The sequence below is a fragment of the Fomitopsis serialis genome (genome assembly GCF_022376445.1).
Source record: "Fomitopsis serialis strain Sig1Antser10 chromosome Unknown B0H18scaffold_52, whole genome shotgun sequence".
Classification (NCBI taxonomy): domain Eukaryota; kingdom Fungi; phylum Basidiomycota; class Agaricomycetes; order Polyporales; family Fomitopsidaceae; genus Fomitopsis; species Fomitopsis serialis.
The window spans coordinates 238,751-256,457 of record NW_025955012.1 but is presented as its reverse complement, the minus strand read 5'-3'; the positions used below and the strand labels follow the sequence as shown (position 1 = coordinate 256,457).

The 17,707-nt window shown below is 60.4% G+C and overlaps 4 protein-coding genes across 4 annotated transcripts; 2 read left to right on the top strand and 2 right to left on the bottom strand.

Moving 5' to 3' along the window:
* On the bottom strand, positions 1 to 1,751 carry B0H18DRAFT_1017433 (uncharacterized protein). The gene is made up of 9 exons (XM_048029318.1): positions 1,441 to 1,751; positions 1,324 to 1,389; positions 931 to 965; positions 753 to 875; positions 646 to 692; positions 348 to 516; positions 255 to 325; positions 140 to 183; positions 1 to 101 (listed from the first exon to the last, which is right to left on the bottom strand). Exons 1-9 carry the CDS (start codon positions 1,580 to 1,582, stop codon positions 91 to 93), a joined length of 708 nt encoding a protein of 235 aa, XP_047891541.1. The 5' UTR covers positions 1,583 to 1,751; the 3' UTR covers positions 1 to 90.
* A 125-nt stretch (positions 1,752 to 1,876) lies between these two features.
* On the top strand, positions 1,877 to 5,060 carry B0H18DRAFT_1017430 (uncharacterized protein). The gene is made up of 9 exons (XM_048029317.1): positions 1,877 to 2,246; positions 2,323 to 2,618; positions 2,671 to 2,998; positions 3,061 to 3,160; positions 3,210 to 3,750; positions 3,823 to 4,133; positions 4,207 to 4,349; positions 4,407 to 4,848; positions 4,907 to 5,060. Exons 1-9 carry the CDS (start codon positions 1,902 to 1,904, stop codon positions 4,993 to 4,995), a joined length of 2,595 nt encoding a protein of 864 aa, XP_047891540.1. The 5' UTR covers positions 1,877 to 1,901; the 3' UTR covers positions 4,996 to 5,060.
* Positions 5,061 to 5,456: 396 nt separating this feature from the next.
* Positions 5,457 to 8,186, top strand: B0H18DRAFT_1120847 (uncharacterized protein; the record flags this gene model as incomplete). The annotated part of the gene is made up of 10 exons (XM_048034218.1): positions 5,457 to 5,766; positions 5,859 to 6,114; positions 6,169 to 6,432; positions 6,531 to 6,581; positions 6,656 to 6,665; positions 6,718 to 6,772; positions 6,823 to 6,933; positions 6,987 to 7,424; positions 7,479 to 7,667; positions 7,729 to 8,186. 10 exons carry the CDS (start codon positions 5,457 to 5,459, stop codon positions 8,184 to 8,186), a joined length of 2,142 nt encoding a protein of 713 aa, XP_047891539.1.
* Positions 8,187 to 9,550: 1,364 nt separating this feature from the next.
* B0H18DRAFT_1105571 (Zn-dependent exopeptidase) lies at positions 9,551 to 14,055 on the bottom strand. Its single transcript, XM_048032658.1, has 21 exons — positions 13,898 to 14,055; positions 13,684 to 13,823; positions 13,515 to 13,623; positions 13,434 to 13,450; positions 12,736 to 13,374; positions 12,438 to 12,620; positions 12,284 to 12,355; positions 12,045 to 12,233; positions 11,895 to 11,985; positions 11,702 to 11,838; positions 11,542 to 11,633; positions 11,226 to 11,469; positions 11,123 to 11,157; positions 10,984 to 11,059; positions 10,858 to 10,928; positions 10,739 to 10,797; positions 10,538 to 10,684; positions 10,337 to 10,479; positions 10,157 to 10,279; positions 10,027 to 10,101; positions 9,551 to 9,977 (listed from the first exon to the last, which is right to left on the bottom strand). Exons 1-21 carry the CDS (start codon positions 13,935 to 13,937, stop codon positions 9,831 to 9,833), a joined length of 2,829 nt encoding a protein of 942 aa, XP_047891538.1. The 5' UTR covers positions 13,938 to 14,055; the 3' UTR covers positions 9,551 to 9,830.
* Positions 14,056 to 17,707: the final 3,652 nt, after the last annotated feature.

Genomic DNA, 17,707 nt, shown 5'->3' with positions numbered 1-17,707 from the left:
ATCATAGAGAGATAGTCAGCGACGCTGCTGACGAGTAGTCGCCGGGGAAGAGACATCCATTAGTCAGTGCACAAACGTCCGCGGAAATAATTAGTCCTTGTCTACGGAGACCAACTCAGCAGCCAGGCGGGCAACATACTGTCCGCCCGCGGATTCCTAGGAAACGTCTGCCCGTCACCCTTGCTAAGAAAAACACGCCCACGCGGCCACGTCACCTCGCCGCCCGCGGCAATAAAAAAACAGAAACCACTCACCACCCGCCCCCCACGAGCAGCTTGTGCACCCATCCCCACGGTCGGTCCCACCCCGCGACTTGCGCCCAGTTCTTCCACCAGCCGACGTCACACCCGGACGTGGAAGTGCGCGTCGCGCACGAGGCGCCGCTGCGCGTGCGAGAGCTGGTGCTCGAGCGGCGCGTCGGGGAGGGACGGCGCGTCCGATGAAGAGCGCGGGAGCGGCGGGAGATGGCGGAGGAGGAGGAAGGGGGACACGTTCTCGAGCGTCGTCTGGTTTGTCCTGTGCGTATGTATAGGGCGGGAGGGGAAGTCAGGTGGGGATGAGCAGTGAGCACGCCATCTGGAAGCGCACGCACGTCGTGAGGTATATGTGGTACATCCAGAAAGACCCGAACACGAGGGCCATGACGATCCCGTAAATGCGAGGTATATGTCGTGCAGTGGTGTGTTCTCGTCCTGCGCGATGAATTAGGGTGGTGAATGCCCGGTACATACGAGACGCCGGGCGCTAGATACGTACGATGCTAGTGGGTTGGTGAAGGCGAAGTACACCGCTTGTACACACAGGGCGGCGATGTACACAGAGAGCAATACAATGCAGGTGAGTAGATGGAGGAACGCGGCGTACGTGCGGTGGCCCTTGAACGGTGTCAGGGACGTCCGCTCAATGTCCGGCAAACGGTAGCAGACTTACAATACATTTATCTCCTAGCCAGTAACAGTGGTGGTCTTTCGGTACCGTCACTACGTACATTCAAGCGGACCATGCGAGCCTAGAAACTCACCCATTTTGAGGACACACCTACCGCATGTACTACAATGGTGTGTCCGCTCGGGCTTTGGCGCGGAGCACTTCCGACACCACTTGCTCGGCCGCTTGTCGTGCGGCTCGTCGTTATCGGTCGCAAGGAGCGCCTGCATGAAGTCCATGTCCTCCCGCTCGTCGTCCGCTTCCTCCGCCGCCTTCGGGGAAGTTACGGGTCCAGGGTCGCGCGCGAGTATCAGGATGAGAGAAGAGAAAGCCAGGAAGGTAAGAGTATTGTGGCGAGGAGATGCGTGAGGAAGCGTGATGTAGAATGAAGCACACGGAGGTGGTAGTTGACGAGGACGAGCAGAAGAGAAGGGTGTGGTAGCAGCATTAGAAGCACAGCCACTGCCGTGCTCGACGTGAGCTCCCAGAACGGAACCGGGGGGTAAGACTTACGAAAGAGCGGAATGTAGTGGAACCATCGCTTTCGGACGCGAGGGGTGCTATCATCCTCGTCCTCGTCGTCCCAGTGGGTCGTTCGCGGAGCAGGCATGTCCGGGATGTGTAGTAGCGTGTTCCGCCTGACTTCGCGCGGCATGAAATGAAAGTGCAGTGCTCCGGAATTGACGGGTCTAAAGGCGAGAAGAACTGTGGACGAAGGTGAGTAGCATGGCCCCGTTGCCTGCGGGGAGGCGAAGCAGTTCAGGCTGTTGAGGTGAGGGACACAATCGACGCCGGGTACCCAATTACCGGTGCGCCCTCTGCGCTATTTCCGGACACGCACCGTCGGCGCCTTTCCTCCTTTGGCGGCAAAGTGGCGAGGTCACGAGCGCGATTTTCGCAAGCGCGCGCCCGCGTCTCTCAAGGGCAGCGAGCACACCTTGGTTTTCTTCATCTGTACAAGCACGCTCTCCAGAATGGCAGAGCCATCCACCTCCACCGCGGCACTCACACCCGCCTCCTTCAACGACTACAACACCGCCCTCCAAACCGCTGCCCTCAAAGCGACCAAGCACTCCGCACAACTCCCTGCCGACATCCCCTTCCACCGCTCCGTCGACCGCGGCTTCGCGAAGGACCTCGATGCAGCCTCCGCGCGCGTCCTCGCGCTAACAAACCGTCTGCTTGCTCTCGTCTCCACGACCGACTCCAGTGCGGCGGCAAAGAGGAAGGGAAAGGCGAGGCTGGAGAGCGAAGACGATGTGGTGGATAGTTTCCATGCGATGGTCGTGGACCCGGTGGACCAGTTGCTTGAGCGTGCAGTGAGGAATGATTTCTCGTTTGTTGTGGGGCTGGCTCGGAGGAGCGGAAGTCTAACACCTCGTGGTCGACCCACAGGATATTTGCTTGGACGAGTTCCTTGGCCGCTCGAAGCCCCCAGCGATAACTGTGAACCCGGCGCAACCCGCTGCACAGAAGACGAAGAGACCGAAAGCCCCGCCCGGGAGGCTCGACCCTGCGCTGCAACATGCCTCCACACTCGCGAAGCCGCAGCTCAGCTTCGAGCGAAGACCGGACAACGGGAACATGTCAATGTGGCAGCCCACACTCAAGCACAAGTACAATGCCCAGGTGCCTCTTGGATATAACCTCAGGGACGAAGATTCAGAAGAGGACGTCTCAGGACCGAGCGCGTGCGTGCACCATCCGCTACTACTGAATCGTCCGTTAAACAATCTACCACAGCCTTCACCCATACCGCTACGAAATCCGCCACATGCCCTACCCCGCGCACATGTTCGCCTCCGCCCCACCCGTCCCCCCGCGCTCGTTCGACGTGACGCCCTTCACATGGGTGTCCACGTCCGCCGCGCTCACAGCAATGCTCGACAAGCTCCGCGGCGCGCGCGAAATCGCAATCGACCTCGAGCACCACAGCTACCGCACGTTCTCGGGTTTTGTGTGTTTGATGCAGGTCAGCACGCGGGAGGAGGACTGGGTCGTGGACACACTCGCGCTGAGGGAGGAGCTCGAGGCACTGAACGAGGTGTTTACGGATCCGAGGATCGTGAAGGTGCGTGTGTGCGTTGTGTTACAATTTGTGGGCTGTAATGGCTGAAGGGACTGAGACGCTAGGTGCTGCATGGAGCTGAGAGCGACATCGTGTGGCTCCAGCAGGACTTCAATCTGTACATCGTGAACCTCTTCGACACTTACCACGCGTCGAAAGTACTCGGTACGTACAATTTCTTCTGTTACACAGACCATGACTGACGACGAAACAGACTTTCCCCGCCACAGTCTAGCGACTCTACTAGAAATGTACTGCGACTTCACCGCGGACAAAAAGTACCAGCTCGCCGACTGGCGGATCCGGCCCCTACCGGAGGAGATGCTCGCCTATGCGCGCTCCGACACGCACTTCCTGCTCTACATCTACGACAACCTCCGGAACGCCCTGCTCGACCGCGGCCAGAGCCAGTCGCGCTCCCAATCCCGCGCGGGGACCCCGCCCTCGTCGCAATCACAAATTCAAAATCAGACCCAGAACAAGACGCCGCCTGCGCACGCACTCGTCCGCGAGGTGCTCGCGCGCTCGGAGGAGACGGCGCTGCGGGTGTACGAGAAGGAGCGGTACGACCACGAGGAGGGGAGCGGGCCCGGCGGGTGGGACACGCTCGCGCGGAAGTGGAACAAGGGCGCGCTGACGGCGGGCGCGGAGGCGCAGGCGGGTGGGGAGAGCGTGTACGTGGTGCAGAGGGCGGTGTACCGGTGCGTGCATGCGTGGCGCGATCGGGTGGCGAGGGAGGAAGACGAGAGCACGCGGTGAGTGGTCTAGGGTGCCTTCAATTTCGGTGTGGTCGGTGCGGTGCTGATGGCGGTTCGTGGTGCGCATAGGTACGTGTTGCCGAACCATTACTTGTTCGTGCTTGCGGAGAAGCCGCCGCCGGATATGGCAGCGCTGCTGTCGGTGTTCCACCCCGTGCCGCCGGTTGTGAGGCGGCGCGCGAAGGAGCTGCTGGACGCGATCCGGGACGCGGTCAAGGGCGCCGCGAAGACGGCGACTGCGCCGGCGGGCGCGCCAGCCGACGCGTCTGTGGCTGGAGTGCAGATTCCGGACGGGGGCGTTGAGATGGCGGCCGAGGCGGCACCTGCGCATGCGGGGCCCGTGAGCACTCCCACTCATTCAACGGACCTGTGGGCGCATGGTGCGTGCCTGATCTGGCTCGGGGTCGTGTGCCTGGTTGTGAACTGACGCTGTGAATTTGCGCGGTTTGATAGCATCGCGGGCGCCCAAGGCGGGTGCTGCGGTGGCCTCCGCGCTGTTCAGCAACCCGGTGGTGGCGAGGGTGGAGGTGAAGGGAGGTGCGACGTTCGCCGCGGCGGGCAGTGCGCTGTTCGGGGAGGCGTCGCGGGTCGGTGCGGTGAGTGGTTTGACCCCGGATGGGGGGATCGAGCTGATAAGAGTTGTTCGTGAACAGCGGCCATCGGGGGCGCCTGACACAAAGATACGGTTCAGAGAATTGGTGGCAAGAATTCATGGTACCCTTGTCATCGCGCCATCCGTGCCGGCTGTGGAGACTTCTGGGTCGCCTGTGCCAGATGCGAACAAGGCCGTCAAGGAAGGCGCGGATGCGGATGGAGAGGGTGCTGCGGACTCGGGTCCAGCCGTGGAAGAGGCGGTCGAAATACCATTTGTGCCGGCTGCGCAGCGAACACGGACCGAGGCGGTGGAAGACGACTCGATTGTGGTGGTCGGACAGCGTCGGGGGAAGAAGCGAAAAAGGGTGGCGAAGGGCGCAAAGGGTGACGGAGCAGAGGCGGTGGAGGCGTTTGACTATGGAGCGGTGTCAAATATTCTGGACGAGGAGCCCGAGCCAGATGCGGAGGACGCGGGCGCGAAGAAACGGAAAAAGAAACAAGGTGTGTCTGTGTTGCATCTGTGTGTGGTGCGGTGTGCTGAGGTGCTGAGGTGCTGCAGTTGCTGGATACCAGTACGGCGACTTTCCTGCGCCGCCGCCCGCGCGTGCGCAGCCGCAGAGCGGGAACCAGACACGGACGTTCCGGTAGATAATTAGGGTGGTTAGTTATCAGATAAGCACCTCAATGATATCACCCCTGACGGAGCGGCTTACCTAAGCTGGTGCGCGGACCCGGCCGGTGTGCCAAGCCCGGGGCGATCGTGGCAGGATCTGGCGATCGGGTGTGTGCCGGGGAGCCGAGGTGGCTTGGAGTGGCTTGGAGCGAGCGGGCGGAGGCGAGCTCGCTGTTGCGGTGGCTGCAGCACACGACCGCCTCCCTCCCGACGACCACCATCCCCGTCCGTGCGCTGCCCCCGCGAGTGCCGCCTGCCGCACCGTCCGATAGCCACCGGCATCGTCGGCCTCTCTTCCACCGTTCACGTCTTCACGAGTGTCTCGGCTGCCGAGTGCTGCGGCGGCACCTTCGCTGCCCAGCGTCTTGTTGAATCCTTACATACAAGTTGCATGACCTCCTTCACCCCTCCTTCTTCTTCTTCCCCGCATGCAATTATGAGGCTTTCTGTCCCTCGTCTCTCCATCCCTCGTCCCCGCCCCGACTCCGCCATCTACCTCCCGCTCACTCCACTGTGGGCAGCCACCCCGACCAAGAGCTTTGCCGACTACTCGAGCTCGCTCCTTCGACGTCGGGGCACCTTCATCATCTTGTTCGCCCCCGCCCTTGCCCTTCTCTTCTACGTTGTCCGCTTCTACGTCGGCGATTGGGACGACTATGAACTCGACTACGACACCCTTGCGTCTCTCCACACTTCTTATATGCCCTTTCAGGTACCTACTCAAACTTATACCCCTACTGTTGTTCGTCCGGTCCCTACCCCATCCCCATCCACACCGCTGCCACCACCCGTTCCGTCTTCCATTAGCTCACATAACGTGACCTATCCTCTCTTTCAGGTATTCCCGGAGGACACCCCCCGCCACCGACGCTCCGTCCGCATTCTGACCCGCTGCCCGTGGAATGCATCGACGCCTATTTCGCCCAGGGTGTGCCCTGCTCCACACCGGACCCGCCCAAGTTCGACTTTGTCTGGACATGGGTGAACGGCTCGGACCTCCTCGAGCAGCAGGCCAAGAAGGACGCCATGCACCGCTACGACTCCAAGGATCCTTGGCGGCCATCCGCCACGGGCACGCCTGACCGTATGTACCGGTACGTCCTCGCCCCCCTCTCCCCTTGCTTCCAGTGCTGATCCCAGGCGAATAGCGACAATGACGAGCTCCGGCATTCATTCCGCTCCGTCCTTGCCTCCTTCCGCCCCCACCTCAACCGCATGCTCCTCCTCACCTCTGACTTCCTTGTCCCCTCCCCCAATTTCACCCAGTCCGCCTCCTGGCGCCTCTCGCAGATCCCACAATGGCTCGACCTCGCCAAGCAAACGCGGGCCGGCTGGCAGGACGGCGACGTCGGCCTCGACATCGTGCACCACGCCGAGATCTTCCGCCCGTACATCGGCACCAACTTCAACAGGTGCGTAGCAGCGCTTTTCTCGTCCGCAGCTGTGATAGATTATCGTGGTGTGCGGGCGGGCGTGGTGCGGCGCTGACGGGCATGTTTGCGTTCTATAGCCTCGCCATTGAGTCGCAGCTCGGTCATGTGAAAGGCATTTCTGATCACTTGTGAGTGGTTCGCACCTTCATGACCGTCCCTCGGCCCCGGCCGACCTCATACATTCCGCTGCGCATTGATACAGTGTCTACATGGTGAGCGATTGTGTGCCTGGACGTCGCACGGTTGTTCATAGCTCATTCCCAGAACGATGATTTGTTCTTTGGCGTACCGCTACAGCCTGCGACGTTCTACACGCCCGGTGGGTGCACTCGACCCTTGGCTGCAGCGCAATTCCTCACACTCATCCAGCGTACGGCATCGTCCTGCACCTCGACACCGGCCTCATGGTCCCGCCTGACCCGCCCACCGTGCTCACGAAGGGCGAGTGGCGGGGCATGGGCGAGTCGAACTTCATGCTCAGTGCGTCGCGCTCTCCCAAGCACCGCTCACCACTGACCCGTACCTGCCCACAGGCCAGCGTTTCGGCGCGCGGCACCGCCCGTATGTCATGCACGAAGCGAAGGTCGTCTCCGCGCCGATCCTCGCGGAGATCGAGACGGTCTGGCCGGGCGCGTTCGCGCGCGCGGCGGGCCATCTCTTCCGCGAGACTGCGGGCCCCGGTACGCCGAGCGATGTGAATACGATGCTACTCCATGCGCATTTTATTGTCGAGCGCGCAAGGGAGGCACTCTTGTGGGCGTGGGTCGTTGGGCGGCATGGGGGCGTGGACGATGCGTGGGGCGTGGAGGAGGAACGGAGGGCGTGGGCACAGGTGAGCGCGGAGGGTGTGGGTGCCAGGGAAGTAGTTGTGACCGCGGACCATCGGTATACGCTTGAGGGGGAGAGGGTGGAGAGTGCCCTGCGCGAGAGCGGTTTGGAGGGCGGATTGGGAAAGACGTCGTATGTGTTTTGTGAGTGCTCAGATGTTACTCTCGGTGCGATGAAGTGTGCTGACGGATGAACAGCCTCGCTGGACGGGTACGCATACGCTGGGCTCGGAACGGGCGCGCCTTTCAGTCGAGTCACACCGGACGTTGCGGAAGACGACCTCCTGACGTGTACGATCAGCTATGATGAGTGCTTCGCAGGCTACTCGCGTGCGTCCGACGTCTTCAAGCACGTCGCGTTTGAGAACCCGCAGTGCGGTGACTGCAGTGCGTGCTTTCCTCCTTGTTATGCTGTGCGCACTCTCTAAATGCCGTTGTGACGTTGAAGTTATCACTGCCCTCGCACGAGCGAGCGGACCCCTGGGCATCTCAGCTTTCCTCCCTGCTCCTGAACGCCAACTCGCCGACCTCTCCGCCAAGATACCTGGTTTCGCAGAGCCGTCTGACACGATGCCGCACCTGCCGCTCGTCCCTCGCTTTGAAGACGGCGACTTCTCGCTGCGCGGCGTGATGGGCACGGCGGGCGAGCGCAACGTGCGCGCGTGGACGCTGCGGGTGCTGCAGCGGTACCGGTACGTGGTCGGGAACACGCCCGCAATGTTCGAGATGCTCTTGCATACGGAGCAGGTGAAGGCGATGCTCCAGCGCGTGGACGAGACGACGGACGCGGCACTGATATGCATCAACGACGATGTGGAGAAGGGCCACGAGGAGTACGTTGCGCCGCTGTTCAAGGAATGGCAGGAACACAGGTGGCCGGAGCCTGCGGAGTGGGAGAGGCGTTGAACGACGGGACCTTGGGCCGACGACTGGTACCCCCTCTCGGCCTAAGGCCCACCCAACATGAAGTTTTTGCGATGCTTGTGGAGAAGTTGCAACAGACCGGAGAAAGAGAAAGGAAGAATATCACCAACAGTATTAATGCTGCTCCGCGGGCGGTCGGCCTGCGCCCACTCGACGCGGACACCTTGATCAATGTAGCTACACCCCAACCCACCCTACTACTCGTTTGCCTACCTAGCCCCTCGCTTAGTACCACCTTTGCATCGCGCTCGCGCAGAGCCGCACTACATACCTGCTTACCAGACATACCATCCTTCACGGACCACGGACTCGCTCGCTATCTATTCTGCTCTCATCTATTCATCGCGGTCACCGCCGTTGACCCATCTAGTATCCCCCAAAACTGTGTATAATATTCGGTACCTGGTACTTGCGGCATGGTAGCGATTCTGTATACCGCTGTGTAGCACTTCGTCAGCAAATGCTAGACTCGCCGTTGCTTGGCGTTCTTGTTGAATTCTCAGGTCGGAGCCCTCGAGTCCGCTCCGTGATCGGCGAAAGGACAGCCCCGCATGATGATACATACTAATGCACTCATGTAACAAAGCGGCTGTACAGCCTGGTTCGTCACAATGTGTCCTTTCGAACGATTGACCAACATGTTGACATGACGAGTCGCTGATTTGGACACGTCGTCCTCAGGAATGGGCACACCCATGGATCCCTGTCACTCAGAAGCCATAGTAGGGGTGGCGATCACAGTCCTGCATCTAAGGTCTCCTCTGGAAGGTCCAGGCTGATACCGGATTACAGGCGGTCACACGCTGGAATTGCAATACATGGCGTACTGCGTCGCCAAGTTCAAGTAGTTGGCCTCCCATGTGCCTTTGACCTCGCCTGCTTGGCTGCCATCGAAGTGCGGCTACGTATACGGCCATTCAGGGCAGCCTCTTACTTTGTCGGAAAACATACAGCGGAGGAAAATGCAGACTCGGCGCAGTATACGTACGCCCCAGTACTTCATCCAATCATTGAACTGCGTATTATTACACTGCCGTATCATGGTCGCCCCAGACCTCATGAAGCCTATGTACCCCGGTTTAAGGTGCAAAGAAAGACTGCATTCGCGCTCCTCGTGGCAGCAACGCTGAGCGGCTTGTTTGGCTTTTTGCCCTCCTGGCGTGGCACCACCATTGCAGCGTGCTCGATGCGGAGAGGTTGGTCCATCGTGCAGAAGCTAGAGAAACGGAAGCAGTAGCCGATGTGGCGGGCAGGGTGCTCTCAAACGAGCCGCTCATCATCCCCGCAGACCCTGAAGGCCTGATGGGTCGCAGCTCAAAGACGAGGCTCGAACCGCAGCGGACCATGGAGAGACTCGGTCAGCGCATCGCTAAAGGTCAGCTAGATGGCAAAGGTCAATTATTTCCTCTGACGTTATGAAGGTTTTAGCAAAGCGTACAAGATATACAACAAAAAGTGAAGATACAGTTACAAATGTACACGAAACGGATATCCGAAGAATGTCCCAATGTATAGATACACAGAACTTATATGCGGGTATTAAGAATGCGCAGTGCGTAGCGAGACTAAGACGATCTTACGATAACTTTTGGCACGATGTTACTTGACCTTGAAGCGATACCTCAATCAGAAGTTAAGGCCCGGGAGGTCAGGATCCGTAGGTGACCGGGGCAAGTCCGACTTGCCGACGTTGAGCAGGAACCGCTCGACGACTTGCTTTCCCCTTCGGAGGTTGGACAGCGAGATTCTCTCGTTCGGCAAGTGCGCCTCGTCCTGTCGAGATGTCAGCACATGGGTGACGCGAATCCATCGCTTTACTCACCGAGCTCTGACCGAGGGGAAGATGGAGTGCATGGCACGAGAACTCCTTTTCAAGGTAGGGAACGGACGGTATAGACTAGGGCACTACGAGTCAGTGCTCGGTTAAGCAGAAGAACGGGCTAGCAGCGTACCCCTCCTTCCCTGATACGCAAGGGCTCTACGCCCCACTCTGCTTGAACAGCGGTCTCGAGCGCGTGGAACCAGGGGCCGTCGAGGTCTCCCAGCCACCAGTCCGCCGTATGATCAATGCTGACCTACGACCGTGGCACTCAGTCGAGATAGCAGGATTAACAAGACGTGGAGAGATCTACCTTGAGCTTGTTTGGTGACTGCATCGTCACGAACGCAGCAGTCAGATGTTCGCGCAGGCTATTCGCGATGGTCTCTAGGTCCTGGTCGGGCACGATCCGTACTGAGACGTGCGCTTTCACAGTTGCAGGGATCACCGTAGAATCTGTGAAGAGCATTCAGTACTCCCCCACCGAATGGCAAGAGAGAAACAGAGAACTCACTTCTGGGCCCAGACACCTCCACATTGTGCACCGTCAGCGACGGTTCCCGCCAGCGAGACGACAAATGCGCGGCTGGCGTCTTCGTGATGTTCGCTAGCACAGCATAGACCCCTTTTTCCTGGTCCGTGCAGGGCAGCACACTGTCATCTGCGCAGACGCATCAGATACATCGCTCGGTCGAGAAACGTGGAGGGCACTCACAGAAGCCAGGGATGGAGACCATGTTCTGGCCGTCTGTCAACGTTCCCAGGAGCTTGAGCCTGATTGGTGCCGATGTCAGCGTGCCAGGGCCGACAGCGTGGTACCGTGGCATTACTCACATGTCGAGCATGGGCTCTACCGTCACGCCGCCGTCAACACCGGAGTGGCGATCGGGGCCTTCACTCGAGATCTACGTGCGGTGTGAGCCAGGAATAAGACACGTCGTCCAGGTGGAGTGGATTTACCTGGACATTGCAGTGCACGACGCCGCGCAGGCCGTAGGTGATGCAGGGCGTGTCCTCCGCGATCCACGTGGAGTTGCTACGACCACCGAAGGTGAGAAACCTTGATGAATCACATCTGTGAGAAAGCGAAGCCACTCACCTCACAAGAATAGCATCGACGGGCCCGATCGCATTCTGCCGTGCACACGAGACTTCAGTTCAAGGCCAAAAGACAACGAGCTATGTAGACTACAGCTACAGACCTTGTTGCGCTTAACAGCCTCCACGAAGCCCCCGCTCCCCGCCTCCTCCTCTCCCTCGATCAGCATGACCAAGTCCAGGTCCAGCGCGCGCCGCCCGAGAAGCTCAGCCGCCGCACACGCGACTGCCATGACCGGGCCCTTGTTGTCCGTCGCGCCACGGCCATAGAGGTAGCCATTCCTACCCGTGAGCGTGAACGGGTCCGAGTACCACCCGTGGTGCGACGCCGCGATGACGTCGTAGTGGCTTTGCGAAGGCGAATACGGGGGGCGTCAGCCGCGGAGAAACAGCGGCACGACTCTGATAGAGCTGACGCACCCGTAGAACAGGATTCGTGGCCGCCTGCGCTTCGTCTGGTTCCCACGGAAGTTGCCCAGCACGAGCGGGTTCGTGGTCTCGCCCGTGGGCAACTGCGTCCGACAGGCACCGCGTCAGCACAAATCTCGCGGGCTACCGCGGATCCTCGCCGAGGACTTACCAAGCACGCCTCCGCGCCGAGCTGCGTGAAGCACTTGCGCAACCAGATCGCGGCCTGGCGACAGTCTTCGCGATGCGCCGGCGAGTTGCTGACGCTCGGGATGGACACGAACTTCGAGAGCGCGTACACCATCGTTTCTGCGAGATCCGCGGGTCACCGGGCAGCACGCGGGTGCGAAGTGGGGGGAACGCACCATTGCCGGAGTCTCCCCATTCCATGTCGGGGTCGGTGAGGAGCGACAGGTGCGCGCTCTTCCGCGCTTTCGGCGGGTCGACCTCCCAGATCTGCGAGCACGCGATGAGATGCCCGCCCAAAATCCAATTCCACGCCAGACGGAACGCACCTTCATCTGGTCGTCGTTCGCGCCCGTCACGAGCGCAAACTTGACGCCGTCGTGCTCGGGGGCATCGCCGTCCAACAGGATGCCCTCGTCGACGGTGGCCGGCGTGCAGAGCCGCGTGACGATCGACGTCAGCACGATGCCGTCGTGCGCCTTCCACGACGCGGTGTGCTCGAACTGCGCGGACCACCGCTGACACCATCGCAGTCAGCTCGGTCCGCCGGGAGAAGCGCCTGACGTACCTGCACCTCGCCATTCGCCAGGCAGACGTAGAGATCCGACTTGAGCATGCTTAATGAAAGGATGTCGACATTCTGATGCACCCACAGCGAAAGGATCCGGCCGCAGTCAGTCAGCAGTTGCGAACGCGGGAGCACAGAGTGGGGAAACCCTAACCTCGCTGGTGATGAGCACCCGCACGAGCGTGCGCGTCTCGAGGTCCCACACCTTGAGGTGGCCGTCCTGGCACCCCGCGTAGATCGTCTCGCCGCGGACGACGACGGCGAGCACCGCGCCCATGCAGCACTCGAACGTGTGCAGCAGGATCGGCGTCGGGTTCGCGGGCGCGAGCTGCCACAGCTGTTCCCCGCGGCGATTAGGGTTTTGAGTGGCGAAGCAGGGGAAGCCGCGGAGGAGGATCGCACAGCCAATCAGCGCGCGCGGTTTAGGAGGGACGGAGAAATGGCGCACGGACCTTGACGGACTCGTCGCCGCTCCCTGTGACGAGCTGCAGGTCGCGCCGCTCGCTCGCGCGGTCGAAGGGCGGGTCGTCAGAGCCTTCGCGGACGCTCGGCACGAGCGCCATGCAGTAGATGTAACCATAGTGTGCGGAGTAGATCACGTTAGAGGGCTCGACTTGGAGCACGACGAGCGGGCGATGCGGGGACGGGTCGCCCCGCGGCGGGGACCCGGACGTGCTGGGCAGCGATGAGGAGGACGAGGGGGGTGTCGGCGGGAGCGAAACGCCATGGGTGTGCACGTTGGACTGTGACGCGTGGAAGTTGGAGCACGTCGGGTTGCGTGCGAAGAGGTCAGCGGGACGGCGGGTGTACTGGGGATAGCTGTCGAAGAACTTGTGTGCGCGCCGCGAAGAGGTGGGTGTCGAGCGGCCGCTTGATGTCGGGTCGTCGTTGACGAAGTGGACGGAGGAGGGCGAGGTCGCTTGCGAGTGGACCGCGGAGGGGAAGGTGAACCACTGGAGGGAGGTGTCTTGGCAGCCGAAGTAGACTGTCTGGAGGACGGGGCACCAGACGAGGGAGAAGAGGTCGCCAGCGTCATTCTCGCCGTGGGGGTTGATGAGATAGAGGGGCGAGAGGGTGCGCGTGGACCAGACCTAGACACGGGGCGTGGGTCGCATGAGAGCAGAAGAAAGCATGGGCGGGGTATACGTACACGGATCGTGCTGTCCCCTGCGACGGAGAGGCGATAATTGATTGAGTACCTGGAGTAAAATGACAGGGAGGGTTGACGCACCAGATGCACTAAAGAGCCACTCTTTGTCGGCGGCGTACTCGAGGGCGAGGATGCTGCCGGTGTGTCCCCTGAGCGTGGCTTTGAGCTTGAGGGTGTCTTTGTCCCATACCTATGTCACATCACAAGGCTGTTCAGCACCACGCACACGATGGCAACGACGCAGACTGACGGAGATGTCCCCGGTGGGTCCTCCGCTGAAGAGATGGGACGAGTCAGCGGCGAGGCTGAGGACGGAGTTGCGCTCCTGGCGGAGGCTGTGGAAGAGTCGCGGGGGACGCTCTGCGCTGTCAAAGGGACGGCTGAGGGATGCTGAATCGTCGCGATCGCGGAAGTGGTGAGCGGGCTGGGGGTAGGGTGCGAGGACGCACATGGAGGTGACGTACGGTGAGGAATGGTCGGGCTCGGGCTCGAACTTGCGACCATTTAAGCAGAGGAGGAGGCGGCAACGGACGCAGTGAGGGGTTGCGACGAATGGAACGAGATGGATTGGCAGGACGAAACGCAAACACAGGTCCTCGGTCGGAAGGGGACATAGGATCGCGTGCAGCGGCGGGCACGCGACAGGCGCGCAGAGGCTCGCCACCCACGCGTCTATCACGCGTCGACATTCGCCATTCTCTCCTCACCGCCGCCCAATCCCTGCCCCCGTCCTATAAACCTCCCTGACACACTGACACCTGCGCTGCTTGTTCGACGACCATCACCCTCCCTGCGCCCACCATCAGCTCAAAATTCATCGTCTGTCCCCGTCTCCTCTGCAGCCTGATGATGGACCCCGTCTATGGAACTGCGCGTATTTACGCAATGACACGTACTGTCCTCTCCCCCAAGCCGTATCTTTGCGCGATCGCCCGTGCACTCATCGCTGGACACATCTAGTCGCATCCGGATCTCTCCTTACCGCGAAGAACCAACTCCCCGCATTGGGCAGCATTCCCCTCTGCGTGACCTCCGGGAAAGTCAGAGCGCACGTCCGCGGCCGCTGGACACACCGCTCATTCGGACTTCGGAGACATGTCCCATCTTTTGGTACAGCCCATGGTTTCAGGCTTTGGCCGGTAGTGAACAACCGTGATATTTGTCGCCGTACGCCATTCCTTACAAGTCATTACCTGCAGACCCAGATCACAAGCCTGCTCCATTCCGGATGTACGTCAACCACGACTCCTTCCCTGTGCTACGTTGTCCACGTCTATCCTCTCAAGAAGCCCCCCAAAACTTCTAGTCTCCGGCGTGTGCCGCGCTGCCTGGACGTCCTGACATTGCTTCCCTCCCCGGATCTGTTGTTGGCAACACTCGGGCTCCCACGTCTCCTGCGCATCCCCTCCTGAACTCTCCGCCGGCCTCTATCTCCGCGTCCGTCTCGCTGCAGATCGGGTTGTTTCGTGTCTCTTGTGTGCATCTCTGTCCTGTTCGGACAACTCTCGGTACCCGTCGGAAGCGAATCGTTTGTCTGGCTAGGTAGCCTTATGCAGGTGGAGCCAGCGCGATCTCAGTCGTCTCGGATTTGGGGGCGATATTCCCCGGCCAGTGCACTGTTCGGAATTCCATCGTCCACGTTTGCGTGTTCCCAGATCCCGGAGCGACCAGGTATCCGCTCTCGCGGCGAAGTCGATGGCCTGCGCGGTCTCATTTTTATCCTCGCCCGGAATGAAATGCTTTGTGGGAGGATGTGATCGTCGTATTCCGAGGATCATATTTTATAGGCTCGGGGCTCGGGGCTAGTAGATGGCGTGCAAGCACGCCAGCTTGCGCTCAGATTGCCTCTGCGACGACGCTCAGGAAAGATTTCAGTGGTTGGGTCCGCGATCAGTGGCAGGTGAAACACAACTCGGTATCAGGTCTCATGCCTGCGAAGAGTTCGGACAACACAACAAGAGACGACCGTCGGAGCAAGTAAGTACCGTAGTACTTAGTTCGACATGGACGAGTTTCGTAGTGCTTAGGTTTGTCGGCGTATACAACCTTCGCTCTTGTAGTGTTGGGCTCGTTGAAATCGTGATGTCAATATTGTCACGGAAGTAATCTGCATTGCCGTGGCACCGATAGCAATTGCTACACTGCGCCTTGCCAGTGAAACCACGTACCGGGCCGTGTTCTGTGCGGCGCACGGAGACGTCACCGAGTTGAGAAATATTGAATACATGTTCACATTCAATCGGGGAGGTGATAGCTTTGCGCGATGACTTCAGCCTGACTCGCGCGTAGTGAAAAGGTACTTAGTGTTTGCGAGCAGTAAGTGCGGTGAACATGCAGACATAAGTTGCTCGGCGACTCGAACCGGGACCGGAGTCTTGGCTGGTCAGGTTACTTCAAGCTGTGAGTCAAGTACTCCTTCATGGGATAAGCATACAATCAGCATATGCCAAAATAGCTACGAATCACAGAAATCTAGTGACGTGAGGAGTGCTCGAAATTGTTGGGAGGGCACCAATATCTCAGGACGGCAGAGATTCAATATGTAGGTAATTAGTGTAGCCAAGCTCCAGGGCCTCCCCGACCCGATTGGGTGGGCGCTTGGCCACCTCCAAGCCACAACCGCGTTCATCACGTGGTGCCGTTGATCGCGTCGGACTCCGCCACGGGGGTCTTCAGCCACAGACGAGACCGGAACACGACTCAGACCTCAACCTCGATGTCGACGCACACCGGTCCCTCGAACCCCATTTCACCCCTTCCGTACCGGGCGCCCTACTCTTTGCAACTACTCCTGCGTCCTTCCGATGGCCTCCATCGCTCCAGGCTCCCCCGGTTCACGACATCGCGCGCACGCCTCGCCAGCCACCGAACTGCTGCCTTCAGCCAACATGATACGCTCTCTAACCGGAGTGGAATCTAACCCTAAGCATTCATGGGGCTGCTCTGTGCTCACTCCTCCGCTCAGGGATTACAGCGTCGCGTCTGGTGATGTGCCCCGAGCGATGGCACGTTTTATGGATGGGTGTCCTTGCTCGACGGTGCGCAGTCGTGTGGCCTGAATCCTGCAGTTCATAGCCTCGGTACAATTCTTACTGCCTGCTCTGATGATTTGCTCGTGGTGATCTCTCTCAGCGCCCTTCATCGCATCTCCGGAAAGTGCCCCATTCCCGCGTACCAGTCGACGCGTCGTCCAGACATGTACGCACAGATCTCCGCCAGCGTCTGCCTAGGGACCCCTCGCCTCGTGCATAGGTATCACCGCACAGGATGCCATGCCTTCGGGCGCGCGTCCAAGCATGAGGTGGGGGAAGGCGATGCCGGAAAGCGCGAGATACGTCTGTGATGATGGCGGGCTGCGGGGTGGGCACCAGAGACGCGTCGCGGGTTCATAACGGGCTCGTGCTCCGAGAGTGAACGAGCCACGCACATCCAGACAGGTGGTGACCAAGGAGCTGTACCAGGCGGATAGGTCACGTACAGGCCTCGATGCCTCCTTTGCCTATCGTCGCTCTCTGCTCGATACTGGCCGCAGCGCATTCTGACGGCTTGGAACGACATCCTGTATAACCTTCTCGACGCGTATTCCCGCTACGAGCATTCCGCACAGGGCACGAGCAGCCCGAGCCCCCGGGCTCACCTCCGAGGGCCAGGTCGTAGGGCATGGCCCACCCCCGGCGATATTTATGTGGCTTTCCGCTCGCCGTAGGCTGCCTCTGTGTCCGCTGCTTTCCCCAAGGCAGCGAGCAGGGGCTGGAGCCTAGAAGCGTCGGCTGGCGCATCGAAACTGCATGGCTCCGCGGCTAAGTGGTTGGCTGGAGCACGGGGCGTGCGTGTGTTTGTCTGGACGCTAACGGGACGCACAGGAAGGCGCGGCGCAGCGTTGTGGAGGTAGCTTGGGCCCAGGAAGGGATATGGGTACAGGTGCGTGTGGACCGCGTCGAAACAAGAGATGGTCGTGGCCCGGAAGCCCGCGTGGAAGGGGGGATTGGTGACGATGGTGGTTCGCCGCTAGACGTATGGTCCTCCCGTGTCTGTTCAACCGCCCCCAACTCCTGTCCTTCCATCACAGGAAGGCGGACACCGATCACCCACCACACGTACTCGGTTCTCACTGTGCTGTTGTCGTTCTGGCACTGTCCTTGGTCATGCTGTGGCGATCAGGCTTGCGTCTGTACCCAGCCGAGGCCTCTGGGGCGTCTGGATGGCTGCTTGACAACTTCGTTTCTGGCGTTCTGCGGAGACCTGTCTCCTCGAACTGGTTCTTCTGGCTCTGT